Source organism: Rousettus aegyptiacus, unplaced genomic scaffold (assembly GCF_014176215.1).
Source record: "Rousettus aegyptiacus isolate mRouAeg1 unplaced genomic scaffold, mRouAeg1.p scaffold_m13_p_9, whole genome shotgun sequence".
Lineage (NCBI taxonomy): Eukaryota > Metazoa > Chordata > Mammalia > Chiroptera > Pteropodidae > Rousettus > Rousettus aegyptiacus.
This window is the reverse complement of record NW_023416312.1, coordinates 84,094,839-84,112,103: the sequence shown is the minus strand read 5'-3', so window position 1 is coordinate 84,112,103 and position 17,265 is coordinate 84,094,839. Positions and strand designations below refer to the sequence as shown.

Below are 17,265 nucleotides of genomic sequence, written 5' to 3'. Positions count from 1 at the left end.
TTATCTAAAAATAGAAACAGTAACCCTAGAGTCCTTCCCTTTTGAATTTCAATGACAGGAGGATGGCCATTAAAACAAACTTTAAGGTGGAAGAGCTAGCAATACAAACAGCTGTGCTTGCAGATAATGAAAGATAAAGTTAGTCTCCAAGCTTAATGAATTTCCAGTTAACTCCTCCATGAATATTGATTACCTTTTCTGCTATGTAGCTATTGGACTCAAACAGGCAAAGCTGAGTTAGAGTACCTGTAAGTCTATTTGTAATCCTTTTGTTTTACTAGTCTGGTGACAAGAAAGAAAAGGAGTGACTTTGGCATTTGCTGGTAGAGTCAAGGCAGATTTTCCAGATGATAAAAATTCTGTATGTTTAATAGTCAGACATGACTAAGTAAAACACACCACATACGAAATCACAACAGTCGTGAAGTTTGCACACCTTTCTTAGAAAAACATCACGTGGAAGAAATATCAGCAAAGAGAATAAACTTTCTTGACTGTTATTTCCCTTGCCACTTCCACTCCAGAGATGTTTGGCATTCTCCAGGTCATTAGATTATTACTGGTTGTCTTGCACAGGCCAATGAACAGATCAAGCCCTCAGGCTGAGCTGGGGGCAGCTGAAACGCGGAGGGGCTTCAGTGGCTTTTGGGGTGGGACTGTCAGTAGAAGCAAGGGCGATGGAGATTCTCTGGGAGGCCCTTTGCCAAGGCCATAGCCCTGACCAAAAACTGTCCCCAGCCATTTCTCTCAGCAGTGCGAGGCCCCAGCGCCACCCATCTTCTTCCGAAGAGGTGGGACTTTACCCACCGGAAGTGATCCAGTCCAGTCCCGGGGAACCGGGGCACATCAGCCAGTGTGGCAGGGAAACCTTTCCGGGTTTGTGCTGGGGGATGGGGGGGGTGAGAAAAAAAAGAGGTGGATTCGCTTGGAGTTCCTGCGGCCACCGCTGCCACCGGGCGGCCCCCGCCCCTCTCTCATCTGCTAACAGAAGCGCTGGGACGGCGGTGAGACAGAGGAGCCAGCCCGTGGCCATGGCCTTGGCCTGACTGCCTCCTGGGCGGCCAGGCGGGTGCTTACAACTGGGTAAGCGGTGACTTCGGCATTGACAGAGGCAACGGGTCGGGGGAAGGGGGGAGCTGAGGGAGGCGGTAGCCCGGGCTGCTTGCTTGGGGCGGGTGGGGGTCAGGCGGGTAACGCGCGCCCATTTCCCCCATCGCAGGCCGGACGACGTCCGCGGGAGGCCCAGTGCAGAGACCTGCCCCGCGGCAGTGACAGAAGCGGAGCCTACAGGCTTTGGCCGGCTCAGCGGCGCAAGCAGGAAGTGGGGTCCCTGGGCCCCTTTGTGTAAAGGGCGGGGGAGGGGTGCGGGCAGCCCCAAGCTACGGGGTCCTCCGACGCCCGCCTGCCCGCGGCCCCCCCCCACCGCGCATCTGCGGCCTTCATCCCTGGACTTCGAGGGGGACATTTCATCTCCCCACCCTTGCTTGGCTTCTCCAGGCGCTCCCTCCTCCCCCACGCCCCCTGCCTAGGCTTTGGTTCCTATAGGAAGGGCATTACCATCGCATCCCCACCCACCCAGACACTTCACTCTCTCCCCTCCCCCACCTTTAACTTCCTCTTCTTCCCGCGTTGGGCCCTCTGCTTCTCTGCACTCTCTTCCCCAGTTAGCAGATTTCCGCCCACCTTCCGCTTCTCTGAGCCGCGCCGAAGCTAGCGGGGCATTATTTTCCCTCCATCGAGTAGGAGTTGGTGAAGGTGAGACTCATGAGGGAATACAAGGTGGTGGTGTTAGGGAGCGGAGGGGTTGGCAAATCTGCCCTGACTGTGCAGTTTGTCACTGGGACTTTCATTGAGAAATATGACCCCACCATTGAAGATTTCTACCGCAAAGAGATCGAAGTGGACTCTTCCCCGTCGGTGCTAGAAATTCTGGATACCGCAGGAACTGAGCAATTTGCCTCCATGAGAGATCTCTACATCAAAAACGGCCAAGGTTTCATCCTGGTTTATAGTCTGGTTAATCAACAGTCTTTTCAGGTAACCAAACTAAGTCTTGAAATTTGTTAGAAAGGGGTGTGGTAATCTTCCTTTTACTTCTGGTTTGCTTGAACCGTGAGTTAATAACTATGTTTTGCTTTTGAAAATTAGACATGGCGCATTTCTGAGGTTACTCCTGGCACAAAAAAAGTATTGTTGTTTCTACAGAGAGTACTAAAGTAGCAAACGTCAACAAATATTTTAAAGTTATTTTTAAGTCAAAAGAAGTGGAAAGGGTTGGAAAAAAGAAATAGATCAGTTTGTGTATATTTAGCTTGGAATATAACCTTCTGAAGTTGCTTGTTTAATTCAGTAAGTACTATTGTACTCAACAAAACAACATCAACAGATAATCTTGGATAAATAGAGCACTTTGGAAGGAAAATTATTTGGAGCCCATTAATTGTTGTACAGATAACTCCTCAGTATCTGCTTTTCCCAGCACCCTCTCTCTGAGTTTCTCAGCCAGATTCGTAAATCTTTTTGCTGCAAGACTAAGAACACAAGACCTGCCTTCTAGTTATTTTACTTACTTGGGGACATGTGAAGGAAAAGTTAGTAATTGAAAAGACTAGTCCCTGGAATTAGTAACCAACAAAAGGGTAGAATGATTCTTTTTCAGCACTTATGAAATTGTTTCTGATAAAAGTTGACTGCGTTTTCATTTATATAAAATACATGGATCTAGGAACACTGAACAAGTGCAGATTCCTAACCTCGGCTGGGTGGCCAAACTGGAGATGGTCCAGTTTCCTCGGAAAATCTGTCCTGTCCTTCATTGGGAGACAGACTAAACAAAGGTTTAACATTATTTTAAAAGATGTAATAAATGTTTCTATTTATTTCTTGGAAATAACCTCATATTGACCCATTATGTTAATTTTCATTGATTTAGGAAATGGATTTTTTTTCTTCATTTAAAAGTATGCAGGTAATGTTGGTACTTGAGACATTAAGTGCTTTAGTCAAGCCTATGTGCTGATTCCACTTTTCTTAGTATTTTAAATTAAAGTACTATAGTAAACTTTTTCAGTAACCAGGTATGGCCCTTCAGGATTTTTTTCTTTTAAAGATAAATTCTGGGTAAATGAATCTAAGTTGACCAAACTCAAAATTTCATTTTATGTAGGCTTAAATTCAAAAGCAATAGTATCATAAAAGCATTTTTCCCCCAAAAGTACCAAAGTACCAAAGGTGCTACTTGACAGGCATTTTCTTTCTGAAGGATCCTGGAGAGATTTGTTATTCCATTAGCTTACTTTTGAGTCTTTGGAAGGGTTTTTCATGAGATCTCTATTATATCTACTTCTGTTACAGACATAAATAGAGAATGAAAAATTGCCATTATTTCAACAGTAACTTAAACTTTTGAACCAAAATGCCATAAATTTCGATTCTCAGCTGAACTTGGTTTCCATAAAGACACACACCAGGAAAAGAAGCTTAACCTAGAAGGCTGAGTTGATACATGGTCAAACAAAATTGTTGCAAATATCAAATAACTGTGGTTTTGTAAATTTTCAGTCTCTTCTTTTTCCTTCATTGAGCGTGTGGATATTCTGTTCACTGTGACAATTTGACTTAAACATATGTTTATATTTAAGTTAAACCTTTTAAGTTATGAAAAATCAAAAAAAATTGTAATGTTAGTGTAAAATCTATAATATTGTCTTTAGTCAGTACTTTCCCCACCCAAAGTTGATGCTACTAGAGAATTCCTAAGGCTCATATCTTTTGTAGTTAATTGTAATAACTTAGAAAAAGTAATACACTTGGGAGAAAATTCAAATTGTAAACCAGTACGTAGGCAATGTATGACTTCCCACTCTGTTTTTTCCCTCCCAGGAGCAGCTCACTGTTACAGTAGTTTATATATATTTTAAGGTGCTTGGTTTTACCGAGATAAAAGAATACCATTAAATTTCAAATGAAATATATAAGTGTATGAATCTGTTTTAAACTTTGGTCTTCTAGGCATGGCAGTGCTTTTGTTCCCACTGTAAACACTTTCTCCCAAGCACTTTTGCTAAATGGCTAGGAATGCATAGACGCTACAATCCTGTGCTGAGGTGTTAGGAGGAGTGATGGTAAGTCAGCAGGTTTAAGGAAATGGCCAAACACCCTGTTATATGAATGGATTCATCATATTTGGAATCTTGCTTTTTAAATTAGTATAGACTGTGGGAAAGAAGTGATTAAGTAAGTCCTAAGGTTAGTGTGCAACCTACATTTTATATTTATGACAGAAACCCAGCAGGTAGGATCAGTGGAGATTATCTAGTTCCTACTTCAATGGAGAAAATGACATTTTCTCTATTTGGGTGTGTGGTTTTATTTTGGATTTGGCTTACTATACTCACTGAAAGTTGACTTATTGTCAGATAGTAATACTTCTATTATGGTTATTCAAATAGCATAATTTTTTCTTTCTCTTTGTGATTGTTTGAATAGGATATCAAGCCAATGAGAGATCAGATTGTCAGAGTGAAGAGATATGAAAAAGTCCCACTAATCCTAGTAGGAAACAAAGTGGATCTGGAACCAGAAAGAGAGGTTATGTCTTCAGAAGGCAGAGCTCTGGCTCAAGAATGGGGCTGTCCTTTCATGGAGACATCGGCAAAAAGTAAATCAATGGTGGATGAACTTTTTGCTGAGATCGTGAGACAAATGAACTATTCATCCCTGCCCGAGAAGCAAGATCAGTGTTGTACAACTTGTGTTGTCCAGTAAAAAGATAACCTCAATCATGGCCATACCGAGCAGGTTAGTTGTTGATGGAAACTTATGAGCCAGAGAGTGTTTTGGTTTTTATTGATATAACAAAAAACTCATTAATATTAATACCTATTGCACTACCTTAAATTTATTTTTAAAATAGCATTTCTCTTAGCACAAAGTAGTCAACATTAAATGCAGAAAATCTAAAAAAAATACAGATAAACAAAATATGGGTAAGAAATTGCTCGTATTCCCATCAAGATTTTTTTAAGTGAGTTACCATTCTCTCTCTGCTTGATTGATAACATTCCTTTGGGGTAGTGTGAGTTAAAGGATAATACATCTTTTCAATGTTTTGGTGGTTTTGCATCCAGAATGCATAGGAGAACATCCAGTAATAATTGTGGAAGATGATTAGTTTTGTGTTTTCTACCCTTTTTTATCCTGTGCTAGAGAGCTGCTATAATTGAAATCAATTTACTAATAACCTAAATGCTTGATTTAACAGGATGATTATTTAATCAAGTTTGTCTGTACCTTGCACTTGAGGGACTTAAGCGACCTCTTATAATAACAAATTATAGTGCCCCAATGTACCTTGAGTTCATTGTGAATATATGGCCCAAATGAAAATCTGCCAAAGTCATCTGTGATGTGTTAGAAGGGATAATCGTAAGCCCAGGAAACATTTTTATTCATTTTAATAAATAACAAAGTTAATAAACGATAACAAAACCTTCAAAATTTTCATTGAGTTAAATGATAATAAGATGCAATTTACAGAGTTATTTTTACAGCCTTCAGAAAGTCATCTATTCCACAAAGTAAAGTCCAACTGTAATTGGACTTCCTTTAGGAAAGAACCAAGGACTTGAAGTTGTCTGGACTTGGAAGGGCTGGATTTCTGAGAGTTTCATGACAAAAAGAGTTTTGCTGAATATACCAACAAAAAGCTTTTTTTTTTTAAATGAATGAGTTTTTGAAAGTTAAGTTATAGAAAACTTTCTGAGCATTTTAAAATGAGATTATTTTATTCATATCATGATTTCTAAATTTAGATTGTAATTGGGCAGATAGTTTCACTTAGACAGTAACCCTTAAATAATGAGTTAAAACAGCCAATAGCCTGGATGACTGAGAAACCACAACAGATGCCTGACTAGCTTGACAACATCAGGAGTGGAATTGATTGTTTTGATACAAGACTGACCTCAAGTGTGGGAGGCAGTGTTGCAAATGGCAACAGGCATTTCAGATCACAGTGATGATTCTTAATCAAAGGTCTGGCTTTATATGTGCTCCCTGGGGGGGGGGGACAACTAACAGTCTCTTATTTATCTTTTCATGCAAGATTTCCTGTCAGGTGGTGTCATCTTTGAAAATGAAGGATGACAACAATGCTTTGTTCAAAATTCTTTCATTCATCACCTTTCCAACATACCAGAATATGATGAGCACTCATTTATTAAACCGAGCAACATCTGTTACCTTATAAAGTCACTGTTCGGCATATATATTTTGGTGATAGTGTTGCACTCACAGTATAGTCTTTTGAGGCAGGAGTAGATGTATGTAGATGATCAAGTCCCATGTTCTTGTTTCCACAATCTCTTTTAAACTGTAAGCCAGCTTCAAGTTTGAACAAGTTCTGTGTAATGATTGCATCTTCACCATTGTGCTGTTTCTTTGATACTTTTAACTGAGCAAATGGCAGAGTATACACGTTTTAGTTTTATCATCTTTATAAAAAAAATTAACCAGCTCCCACAAATGTTCCCAATTTTCTTTTTATCATTATTGTAGATAGCTATAGAAAGTAGACTGGATAAAACTAGTCTCATACATGTGGAGGGCCAATAGTCTCAAATTGGCAAATGGATAATTTTTAACTCTTTCTTATTCTGGATTATTTCTGAGTTTATTTTGCAATTTTTGTGATCTAGATTACTTTTAATCTAGTTGGCTACCTACAGGAATGAATGAATATATTTATATTTATATTTCAAGCCAACTCCACATTTTTTATTAATTACTAAAAATCAGAAAATACTAACAATAATTGCTGATTTTTTATAATAATGGGTCAAGTTGCCTGTGTGAAATTTGGTTTTCATTTTTTTAAGAAGAATCCATTACTGAAAGTGCAAGCCTTGAAATAAAATATGTAATCAGCTGAATTTCTGAAAATATTAAAGGGAATTCCCTGACCAAGATATTTTAGAACAAACTACATTATATGCAGGGTTTTTTTTATGACATCAAGTAAGATTGTACGGAAATCTGTAATCTGAGGTTTGTAAAGTTTGTCATTGTGCTGGCTTACTATTTAGCTAAAAAAATAGGCGATGGATTGTGAATCCTGTAGCTTGAGTCTTGGAGCTCTGTAGTCTGTCAGTCCCAGATATAGATTGAATTTCAAACTTTGACAAGTAAAGGTGATTTTTTTAATGCCTACAACACCTGGTCTTCCTAGGTGGTCTCCCATACAAGTACTAACCAGGCCCGACCTGCTTAACTTCCAAGATCAGACAAGATTGGGCATGTTCAGGGTGGCATGGCTGTAGACAAGTAAAAGTGATTTGAGAAATACTTATCCTTAATATTTAGAAAAGTGCCTTGTCTAAATTAGAAATAGTAAGACTTGGGTAATTCGGACTGTGATTATTGTAAATTGGTTGCTTTTAATTGAAAGGGAAATTTTAAGAGTGTTCTAAGAATTGCTTCTGATAATTCCTCACATTTATTTCTTACCACCCTTTAATTTGGGTCACCAGTCTCTTGCTCAACACCTGTTTATCTGCATGGCTCCCAGGATTGTTTCCTCACCCTCCTACTGACAGTAATCTTAATGTAAGTTTAGATTCAAGGCCAAATTTTTTATGTGCTGCTTTCATGACTGGTTTCCCTACTGACCTGAGGAGCCTGCCATCAAGTATTTTGAAGGACTTCTTTTACTTTGCAGCAGCAGTATAATAGAAACCCAGGTCAGTGTTGCAGCCCAGTTTTGCCTTTGTTAACTACATCATAGCTCCTTTGTGTTAGTGTGAATAATTAACAGTTGGCTGTTTTGGTATACCGTTGTTGAGAATGATGGATGTTTTATTAATAATCTCATAACACTTTAAAAGAAGTAAATCACAGTGCTAAGGAGGGTTCAAGGAAAGGAGAGACCACATCCAGTTAGAGCAGGTTTCTCAACATTCTGGGCTTATTGTTGGTAGGGTTGGATGTTTAGTAGCATCCCTGTACTAGATGCCATAGCATTCCCTCTGCCCTCAAGTGTGAAAAGCAAGAATATCTCCAGACATTGCCAGATGTCCCCTGGGGATCAAAATCTTCCCTGGAGAACCACTGATTTAGAATTAGGGAGCAGTAGCATCCATAGAGGGAATGCCAAAAAAGGAGCAAAATAATATCCTCAAATATTTTGTTGATTCCCTGAAAGAAAGGTAGGAAGTGCGGTAAAGTCATCCCTTAAATCTGAATGTTTGATAAATGCCCTTTTGGCAAGCAGGGTTTTCAAGGATTCCTATATATCAGTCCAGTATTGAAAAAATAGGAATAAAACTGTGTTATTCATTATGGTTTGGAGACCCTCTGCAAGATTTGATCTTATTTTTCTCTGTGTGTTGTAGAACGGGTTCTTGTAAGAATACCAAACACTAGGAATCAAGCTGAAAGAACAAAGATCGTTATTTATGTCAGCCTCAGTTCATTATATATGTCATCTCGAAGAAAAAGGGGCATTCTTGATTCAAGACTAGCACATCATTTCACATGGCAGCAGAATGCTCAGGATGTTAACAAAGGCTCCTGAAAGGCTGAACTATGTAAGAAGATCATTGTAGTCTAGCTGGCCTTACTATTTCTGAACACAGTGGAATTTATTAGTATTTTAATTTTTTAAAAGAAATAAATGTATGAAATTAGAATTGTTTATAATTGTTTTTCCAACTATTAATTAAATATGATATCTAGTGATTTAGCAAATGTAGGAGAAAATCATGAAAATTAAATCACAGTGTATATACTTTAAAATGCTGGCATTTTCATATCCAAGTTAAATATTAATCATATCAGTAGAACACTGGGGTGGAATTCTGTTGCAGAAATTACAGCTAAGATAGATACTTTTTTCTCTGCCCTATTTTGCTTATCAGTTTGAACAGGGAATATAGCTCATTTGTCATCCAGTTCAAATGGAGCCTGTAGCATGGCAGCCCTAAATGGAGGAAGAAGCATGTATTGGGGGGGGGTAGGGTGTGCTATGAAGACCTGAAATGTCCCTGGGTGATAGGGAAGAACAAAGTTGCCTTGTCCTTTCTGCCCCAATAATTCTCTCAGACCTTTATTGACCCCCCCCCACAAGGTTCATGGTTTGGGACTGTTACCAGTGGATAGGTACCTAGTTAGACATGCTCCGGATGGGAAGGTGTCTTGTGATTAGAATGACTTTTTGTATATCTGTTCCTTCTTTAATTGCTTCCTTTTAACCTCAAGATTAGGCTTTTATTGCAGAATTAAATGCGTATGAGCCATTCAGTTTTACTTCATTACCTCTCTGGCTTAGAATGAACCATCAGTAGAATTAACAAAAATTGCATCATGTAGTTGGAGAATTGCCACCCAGGAAGTACTCTAGCCATACTTCAGGAGCAACTTCCCTCATGGGATTACTTCTCGGTGGAATTCTAGAATCCAGAAGATAATATCATTAAGAAAAACTTAAGTCCTGCCAGCTGTTTGAAAAATCTACCCTACCAAAAAACATTCTCCCAAATTCCTTTGATTAGCCACAATCTTAGGAATATCAGATTCTGAAAAAACAATTTGGAGCTGAGGGGAACAGTACCCTAGCTGGTCTAGTTCATAATTAAAAGCTAGGATCAGATTATTAGACTCGCACTGTTGCTTATTACCAGTGAACATGGCCATTTTATTTGAGATCTCAGAATTGAACTCATATTAATTTAAACTTACAGAGGTTTTAGGTTTAAGACATGAAAATTGCTTATCCATTTGCTCCAACCCTGGGTTCATCATAAACCTTTATGGTGCATGTTCTCCTTAAAGCATTATTATACTTTCATTCAAGGATTCTGTTCCATAGGTTCAGCTTTTGCTGTCTATGTTTAATGGATGTCAGGTGAGCACTTTTAATGACCTAGTCCTCCCACTCTACTCCCCAAATAAGCTTCACGAGTATTATGCAAATTAGATAGAGACACAAGATATTTAACTTCTATCAATGGAATTCTAGCCTAGTGTTTTGCTAATATAACTAATATTTAACTTGGATATGAGAATGTCAAGTACAAACTGAAGGTAAGTTATTTTTTTTTCCAATTTGTTTAATCCCCAGAATATCACATTGTAAACAGGAAAAAAATTAAAATTGATTATGATTGCACATTTATATTTGCTCAAAAGAATGCTAGTAAATACCATTGTATTTAGAAATGGTAAATGCAGCTAAGCTAGAAAGACATTCATAAATGGCTAAGCTTTTCAGGAGGCTTTGTTAATATCCCAGTAATTCTGCTGCCACTTGAAATGATGTGCTTGTCTTAAATCAAGAATCTCCCTTATATTCATGCTGACATAAATAATGATCTTTGTTCTTTCATTCTGTGTTTGGTACTCTTGTGTACCAATTTACCCAACTTGGGAGACCCTATTGCATAATTTCCTGAATAAAAAGTTTGGACTGTTGTTTGGGATATATTTTTATTGTACTCTTCCATAACAAAATATAATTAGAAAAAGGTGAAACAATAAAACCAGTTGTGCAAAACTTTAGTAGAAGCTTTTAGAGGTAAGATATACTGGGTGTCTTGCTGGAAACAAGAGTAAGGACAAGAATTACTTGTGTCTCACAAGAAGCAAGTAATACTTTTGCAATGTGTCTGTGGTCGACCAGCTACCTTTAAAACTTCTAGAATGTTTTTTTAATTAATGAGAGTTGTTAGTAAGGTGAAAATTTTGCTGTCACATTGAGCAATAACATTTACATTTTACATTATGTGAAATTCTAATCTGAGAGAGATGGTCCTTTTTGCTTAATTCAAGCTTTTGCTTCAGGATTTATTCCTGCAAAAAATTAAAATTTATTACTCATTTGAAAAGTAGCTAATATTAATACTTTGTTTAATGGTATACTTCCTATTAAGATTGTTGAGTCTGACCTGGAATTTATCTATGTCTCTTGATTTCACAGGAGTATTGTAATCCTGTTGGTTGTGGATGGACCAAATGTTAACCAGGTTTTTAGAGGGTGGTAAATAATGCATATATCACCTTTTATTTAATGTGGATTATGGTTAGCAAGGTGGTTTGTATTCTTAGTGTTTATTTTGGCTAGAAATAAATAATCACTACTTTCTCAATTTCATTTCAGAGAATGCCTAAACTATTAAATCATAATTATATTATAAATATTCACTGTTTAAGAGATATAATCATATTTGAAAATCCCAAATATTTATAATTGTTTATTTTGAAAAACATGGATTAAAATTTATAGCAAATTTAAATTCAAATTATTGAGGAAAGTCTAGTGTGAATTCCTGAAAAGTCTTCCCAAAAATTGCATAAAAATGAGATACTGTTATGTTTACATAGGTATGAAAATTCAAATGAGGCTGAAAAAATAGGACAGTCTTTAGTCGAGATATCAAAAACATAATTCTGGTCTTCTAGAAATTTATAACATAGTTGAGAAATGAAAAAAGAAAACCCGACATTTGACATATATGGTACTTTCACATACTGCGTTATGATATATCTGGAGAAGTAATTTTTATCTTTATTTTAATAATGAGGAAAGTGGACTTGCCCAAGCTTAAATAACCACTGTCCTACTTAATTTCCCTTAATGTAAAAAATGTTTTAATTTTAATTGGAAGAAAAATGTTTCTATAATTTCTAAAGAGGCAGACTTTTGTCTGTTTTTCCTCATGTGTATAGGTGACAGAATTATAATAATAATGAGCAGAGAGATGTTGTTTTAAATTAATTATGTTTATGATATAGCTTCTAATAAAGAGTTTTCTCAGGCTCTTTGAACACTAAGTAAAGCTGTCAAATGAAATTAAAATTATACATGTATAAACATTAGTAGAGCCTTTAGATGATCTTAAATTGGTTTCACTTGGCATCCTTTCACAGTAGCTATTCTACTCTTTGTTTCTGGTTTTATTTAACAATTTTTATTTTTTACATTAATAAAACAAATGTAATCCCACTCCCCTAAATGCTGTTCGGTGATCCAGCACAGTTAAAGGACATTGTGTCTGAATGATAGATTTTTTTCCCCTTGGTATTAATTAGAAGGGTGGAAATCTATTGACTATAAGAGCAGAGACTGAGACATCCCAAGTATAGAAGTTCCTATGGTTGGGAGAATGTCCCCAAAAGGGCAGACCAGAGTGAGAAATACAAACTATTGCTGTCACATAGCATCTAAACCAAGTTGGGACACCTAGTAGGTGCTCAATAGCTAGACCCTGATGGAATTACATTTTCTAATTTTAATTTTTTTTAAAAAAAACCTTAAATTTTAGAAGACTTTTCATATTGTTAAGTTAGCTCATAATTTGTATGCATTTAATTCTAATACCATTTTCTATTAAAATATAAACATCAAATTCAAAGTAGAATTAACATTTGCCACTTTTATACTGTAAGGTCTTTTAAACCACTAAGAGCATTTTTAATATTGTGTAAAGTCTAATACAAGCATAAAGGATAGTACTACTAAAAAAATAAACCAGAGTAGTTATAGTCAATGCATCGTTATAGTGTTTCTAATTTTTAATGACTTTTTTGGACCACATAAAATTACTTTTTTACTTAAACTGGTGATGAACAGTGAAATTCCACCTTAAGGTAGTTATTCTGATATTACTTCCATGTGTATATAGATCTGTTGTCAGTGTCTCATTTTAAATGGTAGTATATATTTCTACATTTTTATGACATTTTTATCTTAATTGCAGATAAAACTCAGAGGAAATTTGCACAGATGCTGCTTTGGAGAACTTTACGACCTGGGTTGCAGAACTGAGCCTTGGTAAACCTGTCTCTATTACAGCATGTTGCCGTACATCTAATTAAATGCATAAGGTCTTTGGCTTTCAAAATCCATAGACCTTAAACAGGAATGCTTAGCACGTTTACCACATGTTTAAAATCTGTTCTTTATCAATCAGTCCTTTTGTAGCTTTCTAAGTTCTTCTTGATGGCTAATATGCAAAAATTAATTTTTAATATTTTAATTGATTTCTTTAATCAGTTTCTCAACTTGTATTTATTAAATACTCAAACTCAGTATTACCTACTCAATGCCTTTTAAAAGAAAATTATAATGGAGAAGAAATTGAGCCTTAAGCAAATGGTTACTTCTGTATATTACCTCGCACCAGTGCTTCATTCTATTTGTAGTATCTTTCTCCTTTAAATGGTTGGTTAATACTTTGAGACTTTGTTTACGTGTGGCAGTGTTGTAAAAAGAAACTAAAGATCACATTTTACCTCTATGGATGGAATATTCCTTTTCTTCAAGTGCAGTTTGTTGATGTGTTTTCATAGTGAACGTGTTCTGAAACTTACAATTGATATTTAAAATTAATTATAGAGAATTTAGCTAAAGAGCTAAGCATTTGATTACATTAGGTTTTCACATGTGTTAATCTCATTTACAGCATCAAATTGCAGCAGTAACATTTTCCTTTCTGTAAAGTTCTAAATTTAGTTATGACCTTCTTAGTAATGCCTTTGAAAAGGGATATTGTATCCATGGTAAATTAATTTTGTATACCTAAACAGCTCAGCTTTGCCTGTAAGGCTGATAATTGATATCTACTTCCACATGTGTAAATTTGAATTCAAGTAAAATCATATACACTTGCTAGTTGTTAATATTTGTTTTTCTGAATAATAGTTTAAAGCAATATTTGTTAAATTTTCTTGCACTATTACAATTGCTTTTTTAGTTATCTCTCAAGAAGCATGTTTGTAGTAGAGACAAAAATATGTGTAACAAGGAGGACAGCACTAAGTCTCTGGGCTTTTTTTGTGTGTGCGAATGTTCTTCTAATAGCCATTGCCTTCCATGTTGTTTACCTAATCAGCACATTTTGTCTGAATACTTGAACATTTTATCAGTAACACAGGTATAGAAACAGAAGGGAAACTTATAAAGAGTAATCTTTTGGTTTAGTTTGGTTCAGTTTTAACATCATGACAATGAGTGCTTTTTCTAGCAATGATTTTTAAATTTTATAAGTTTAACAGTATTTTGTTGTTGGGTTTTTATTTGATATTAGTTTTGTGCATTTAATTTGCAGAATTTAGTAACTGCAGCTCACCTACTGCACCAAAGTTCTCCATTTTAGGAGCCCAGCTTTAGTCATTTGAACATGCTTCTAAATAAAACAAAACAAAACAAAAACCAAAACTATACTTTCGATCTGTAATAATAGCTCAATAACTTTGTCAAGGAAAGCTCTAATATATGCAGTGATGGTTTAAGGAAGGGTATGGCAATTTTAAATTTATATTTTGTGTGATGTTCAAATAAAGCGATATCTACATTTATGTGATTTATTGGTCAGCATGACCATTAATTATTGCATAGAAATTGATTAAACTTTGATTTCCTTTTTTTAAATCGTGTTGTATTTGATTCCTGATCAAATTCCCTCAGAGTGAACTATTGATCTTAAAGTTTGAATTTTATGGTGAGATTGTAAGAGTGGAGGCACTTGAAACATTGTTCTATATTTATTAACTGCTTAAAATGATTACCTGATTTAAATTTGCACTTTAATACCTAACTTAAAACCAAACACTCAGTTCAAAGTAGGTTAAGTGATTGTGGTTCATCTTAAAGCTATGTGAAATTCTAAAGGAATCAAATAATTCATGATGATTTAAATTTTCTGAAGATGGATTTTTTTATACAGTGTTTCTTTCCTATGGATAGTTCTTATTCTTTCCCTTTCTCTCTCTCTGTCTTTCTCCCTTCCTCCCTTCTTCTTCCTCTCCATCCCTGTCTTTCTCTGTCACTAACTTCTGCAGCAAATTTAACTTGAATTCACTTAGGATCACAGGAATCAGGGGAGAGTGATTTAAAGGTGGTTTCTCCAGCACATTTTAAGAAAAGGGACCAAAAGTTATTTTAGCTTCCTCAATAGATTGCATGTCGAGTTGCTTATTAGTATAATAAATTAATATTAAATGCAATATATGTCTCGTCTTTACTATGGCATCTGTTTAGGATTGTTCAAATCACTGCAGTAGGGCTCTGAAAATAAAATCCTGTAACCTATTATCAAGGATCAAATGTACTGTAACTTTATGAATAAAAGGTAAAAATTTCAAATAACAAGTACAAACATTGAACAATGACCTATAAAGATTTGTAAAAATAAAATTTTTCCAATAGATTTCATTCTTGTCATTTTGTAAGATGACCCTTGCAGTCCACCTGTTTGTAACTTTTTTAATAAAATAGATATCTGTATTACTGTGGTTGCTTTCTTGAATTATTTGATATATTGCTACTTGTCATAGATTTGCTAGCTTGTAAATCACTTTATTATAACTGAAAGCCATCACCTTTTATCAAAATGATAATATGTACTGCAGTACATGTTTGAATAAGTTGAATGTTCACTTGTGTCCTTAATTTATCATTCTGGCATATGTGGAGAAAAACTGAGATATCTAAAAATGTAATATGTAATTAATTGAGTAATATAAATAAATTAGAAATAATAATGAGTACAAAATTATAATGTATATGATTTGACCCATATCAAGAAAGTGGCCCCACAAATCTGATGGCTGGGAAATGTCCATGTATAGGAAATTTCAGACAGTATTAAACAATATAATTAAATTTTGAAATAATAAATTAAGAACATTCAACATAATTAAGCTATTTTATTTTACCCAGGGAAATGTTTGCCAATTCACTGCATAAATCAATATTTTTAAATCATTGAACTGAACAGATTTTTTACTCGATGTTTTATAAAACCATAATCTTTTCTTTGAAGTTGGACAATTCTGTCTGTCTAAATGTATATGGACTAGATTAAATTTATTTTTTTGTAAAAATGGACATGTTTACATATCTGTCATAGTACTTAGAGAATATCTTATTGTTTATTACCATTGATTATTAGTCTTTAGTTGGGCATCAAACACACCATGTATAATGTACTAGATACTGTCCTTGAAGTCCACAAACCCTTTTCTACAACGAAGGCATCACGATTTCAGAGCCCTCTCCCTTTTTCCACAGGAGTATATCCCTTCATTAAGCAAGGTCAACATTTTTTTTAAAGGAAAGGTATATTGATCGAGAAGGTCCCAATTAAAGATGGGAGACCTAGTGGTGCCTCAAATCTATCAAGAAATTAAAGACGTCAGACTTTTTAAAAATTAATTTATTTTAATTAGTTTCAAGTATACAATACATTGGTTAGACATCTATATAGTTCATAAAATGATCCCCCCAACTGCTTCCTTCCTTCCCTGGCCCTCCACCTCACCAAAATATTAATGCTAACTGCATTTCCTGTGCTGTGCTCTTCATTCCCATGACCATATACCAACTACTAATTTGTACTTTTTTTAACCCTTCACAGCATTCTCCCAGCCCCCAAACCTACCTCCCCTTTGTCCTTCACCAAATTGTACACTATATTTGTGAGTCTGATTCTGATTAGTTTGTTCTTTTTGTTCCTTAGATTCCGCATATAAGTGAAATCATATGGTATTTATTTATCTCTGTCTGACTTATTTCACTCAGCATAAGAGCTTCTAGGTCCATCCATGTCATTGCAAATGGTAGGATTTCATTTTTTTAAATGACTAATATTCCATTGTATATATGAACCACAACTTCTATATCCAATCGTCTGTTGATGGGCATTTAGGTTGCTTCCATATCTTGGCTATTGTAAATGGTGTTGCCATGAATATTGGGGTACATAGATCTTTACGAATTATTGTTTTGGTTTTCTTTGGATAAATACCCAGAAGTGCAATTGCTGGGTCAAAGGCTATATCCATTTTTAATTTTTGAAAAACTCCCAGATTGTTTTCCATAGCGGCTGTACCAATTTGCCATCCCACCAACAATGTATAAGGGTTCCCTTTCCTCCGCATCCTGGCCAACACTTGTTGTTCTTTGATTTATTGATGATAGCCATTCTGACAGGTATGAGGTGATATTTCATTGTGGTTTTAACCTGCGTTTCTCTGATGATTAGTGACCTCGAGCATTGTTTCATATTTCTATTAACCATCTGTATTTCGTCTTTGGAGAAGTATCTGTTCAGGTCTTCTGCCCATTTTATAATTGGATTGTTTGTTTGCTTTTTGTTGTTGAGTTGTATGAATTCTTTATATATTTTGCATATTAACCTCTTATCAGATATATCAGTGAAATCTTCTCCCAATCAGTTGGTTGTCTTTTTGTTTTGTTGATTGTTTCCT

At 35.6% G+C, this 17,265-nt stretch overlaps 1 protein-coding gene and 1 pseudogene across 1 annotated transcript; one reads left to right on the top strand and one right to left on the bottom strand.

Moving 5' to 3' along the window:
* The first annotated feature begins 859 nt into the window (after window positions 1–859).
* RAP2C (RAP2C, member of RAS oncogene family) lies at window positions 860–15,280 on the top strand. Its single transcript, XM_016136814.2, has 4 exons — window positions 860–1,083; window positions 1,220–2,037; window positions 4,489–4,800; window positions 12,753–15,280. The coding sequence occupies exons 2-3, from the start codon at window positions 1,765–1,767 to the stop codon at window positions 4,765–4,767; spliced, it is 552 nt and encodes a 183-aa protein (XP_015992300.1). The 5' UTR covers window positions 860–1,083; window positions 1,220–1,764; the 3' UTR covers window positions 4,768–4,800; window positions 12,753–15,280.
* LOC118608255 lies at window positions 7,204–7,321 on the bottom strand (annotated as a pseudogene).
* Window positions 15,281–17,265: the final 1,985 nt, after the last annotated feature.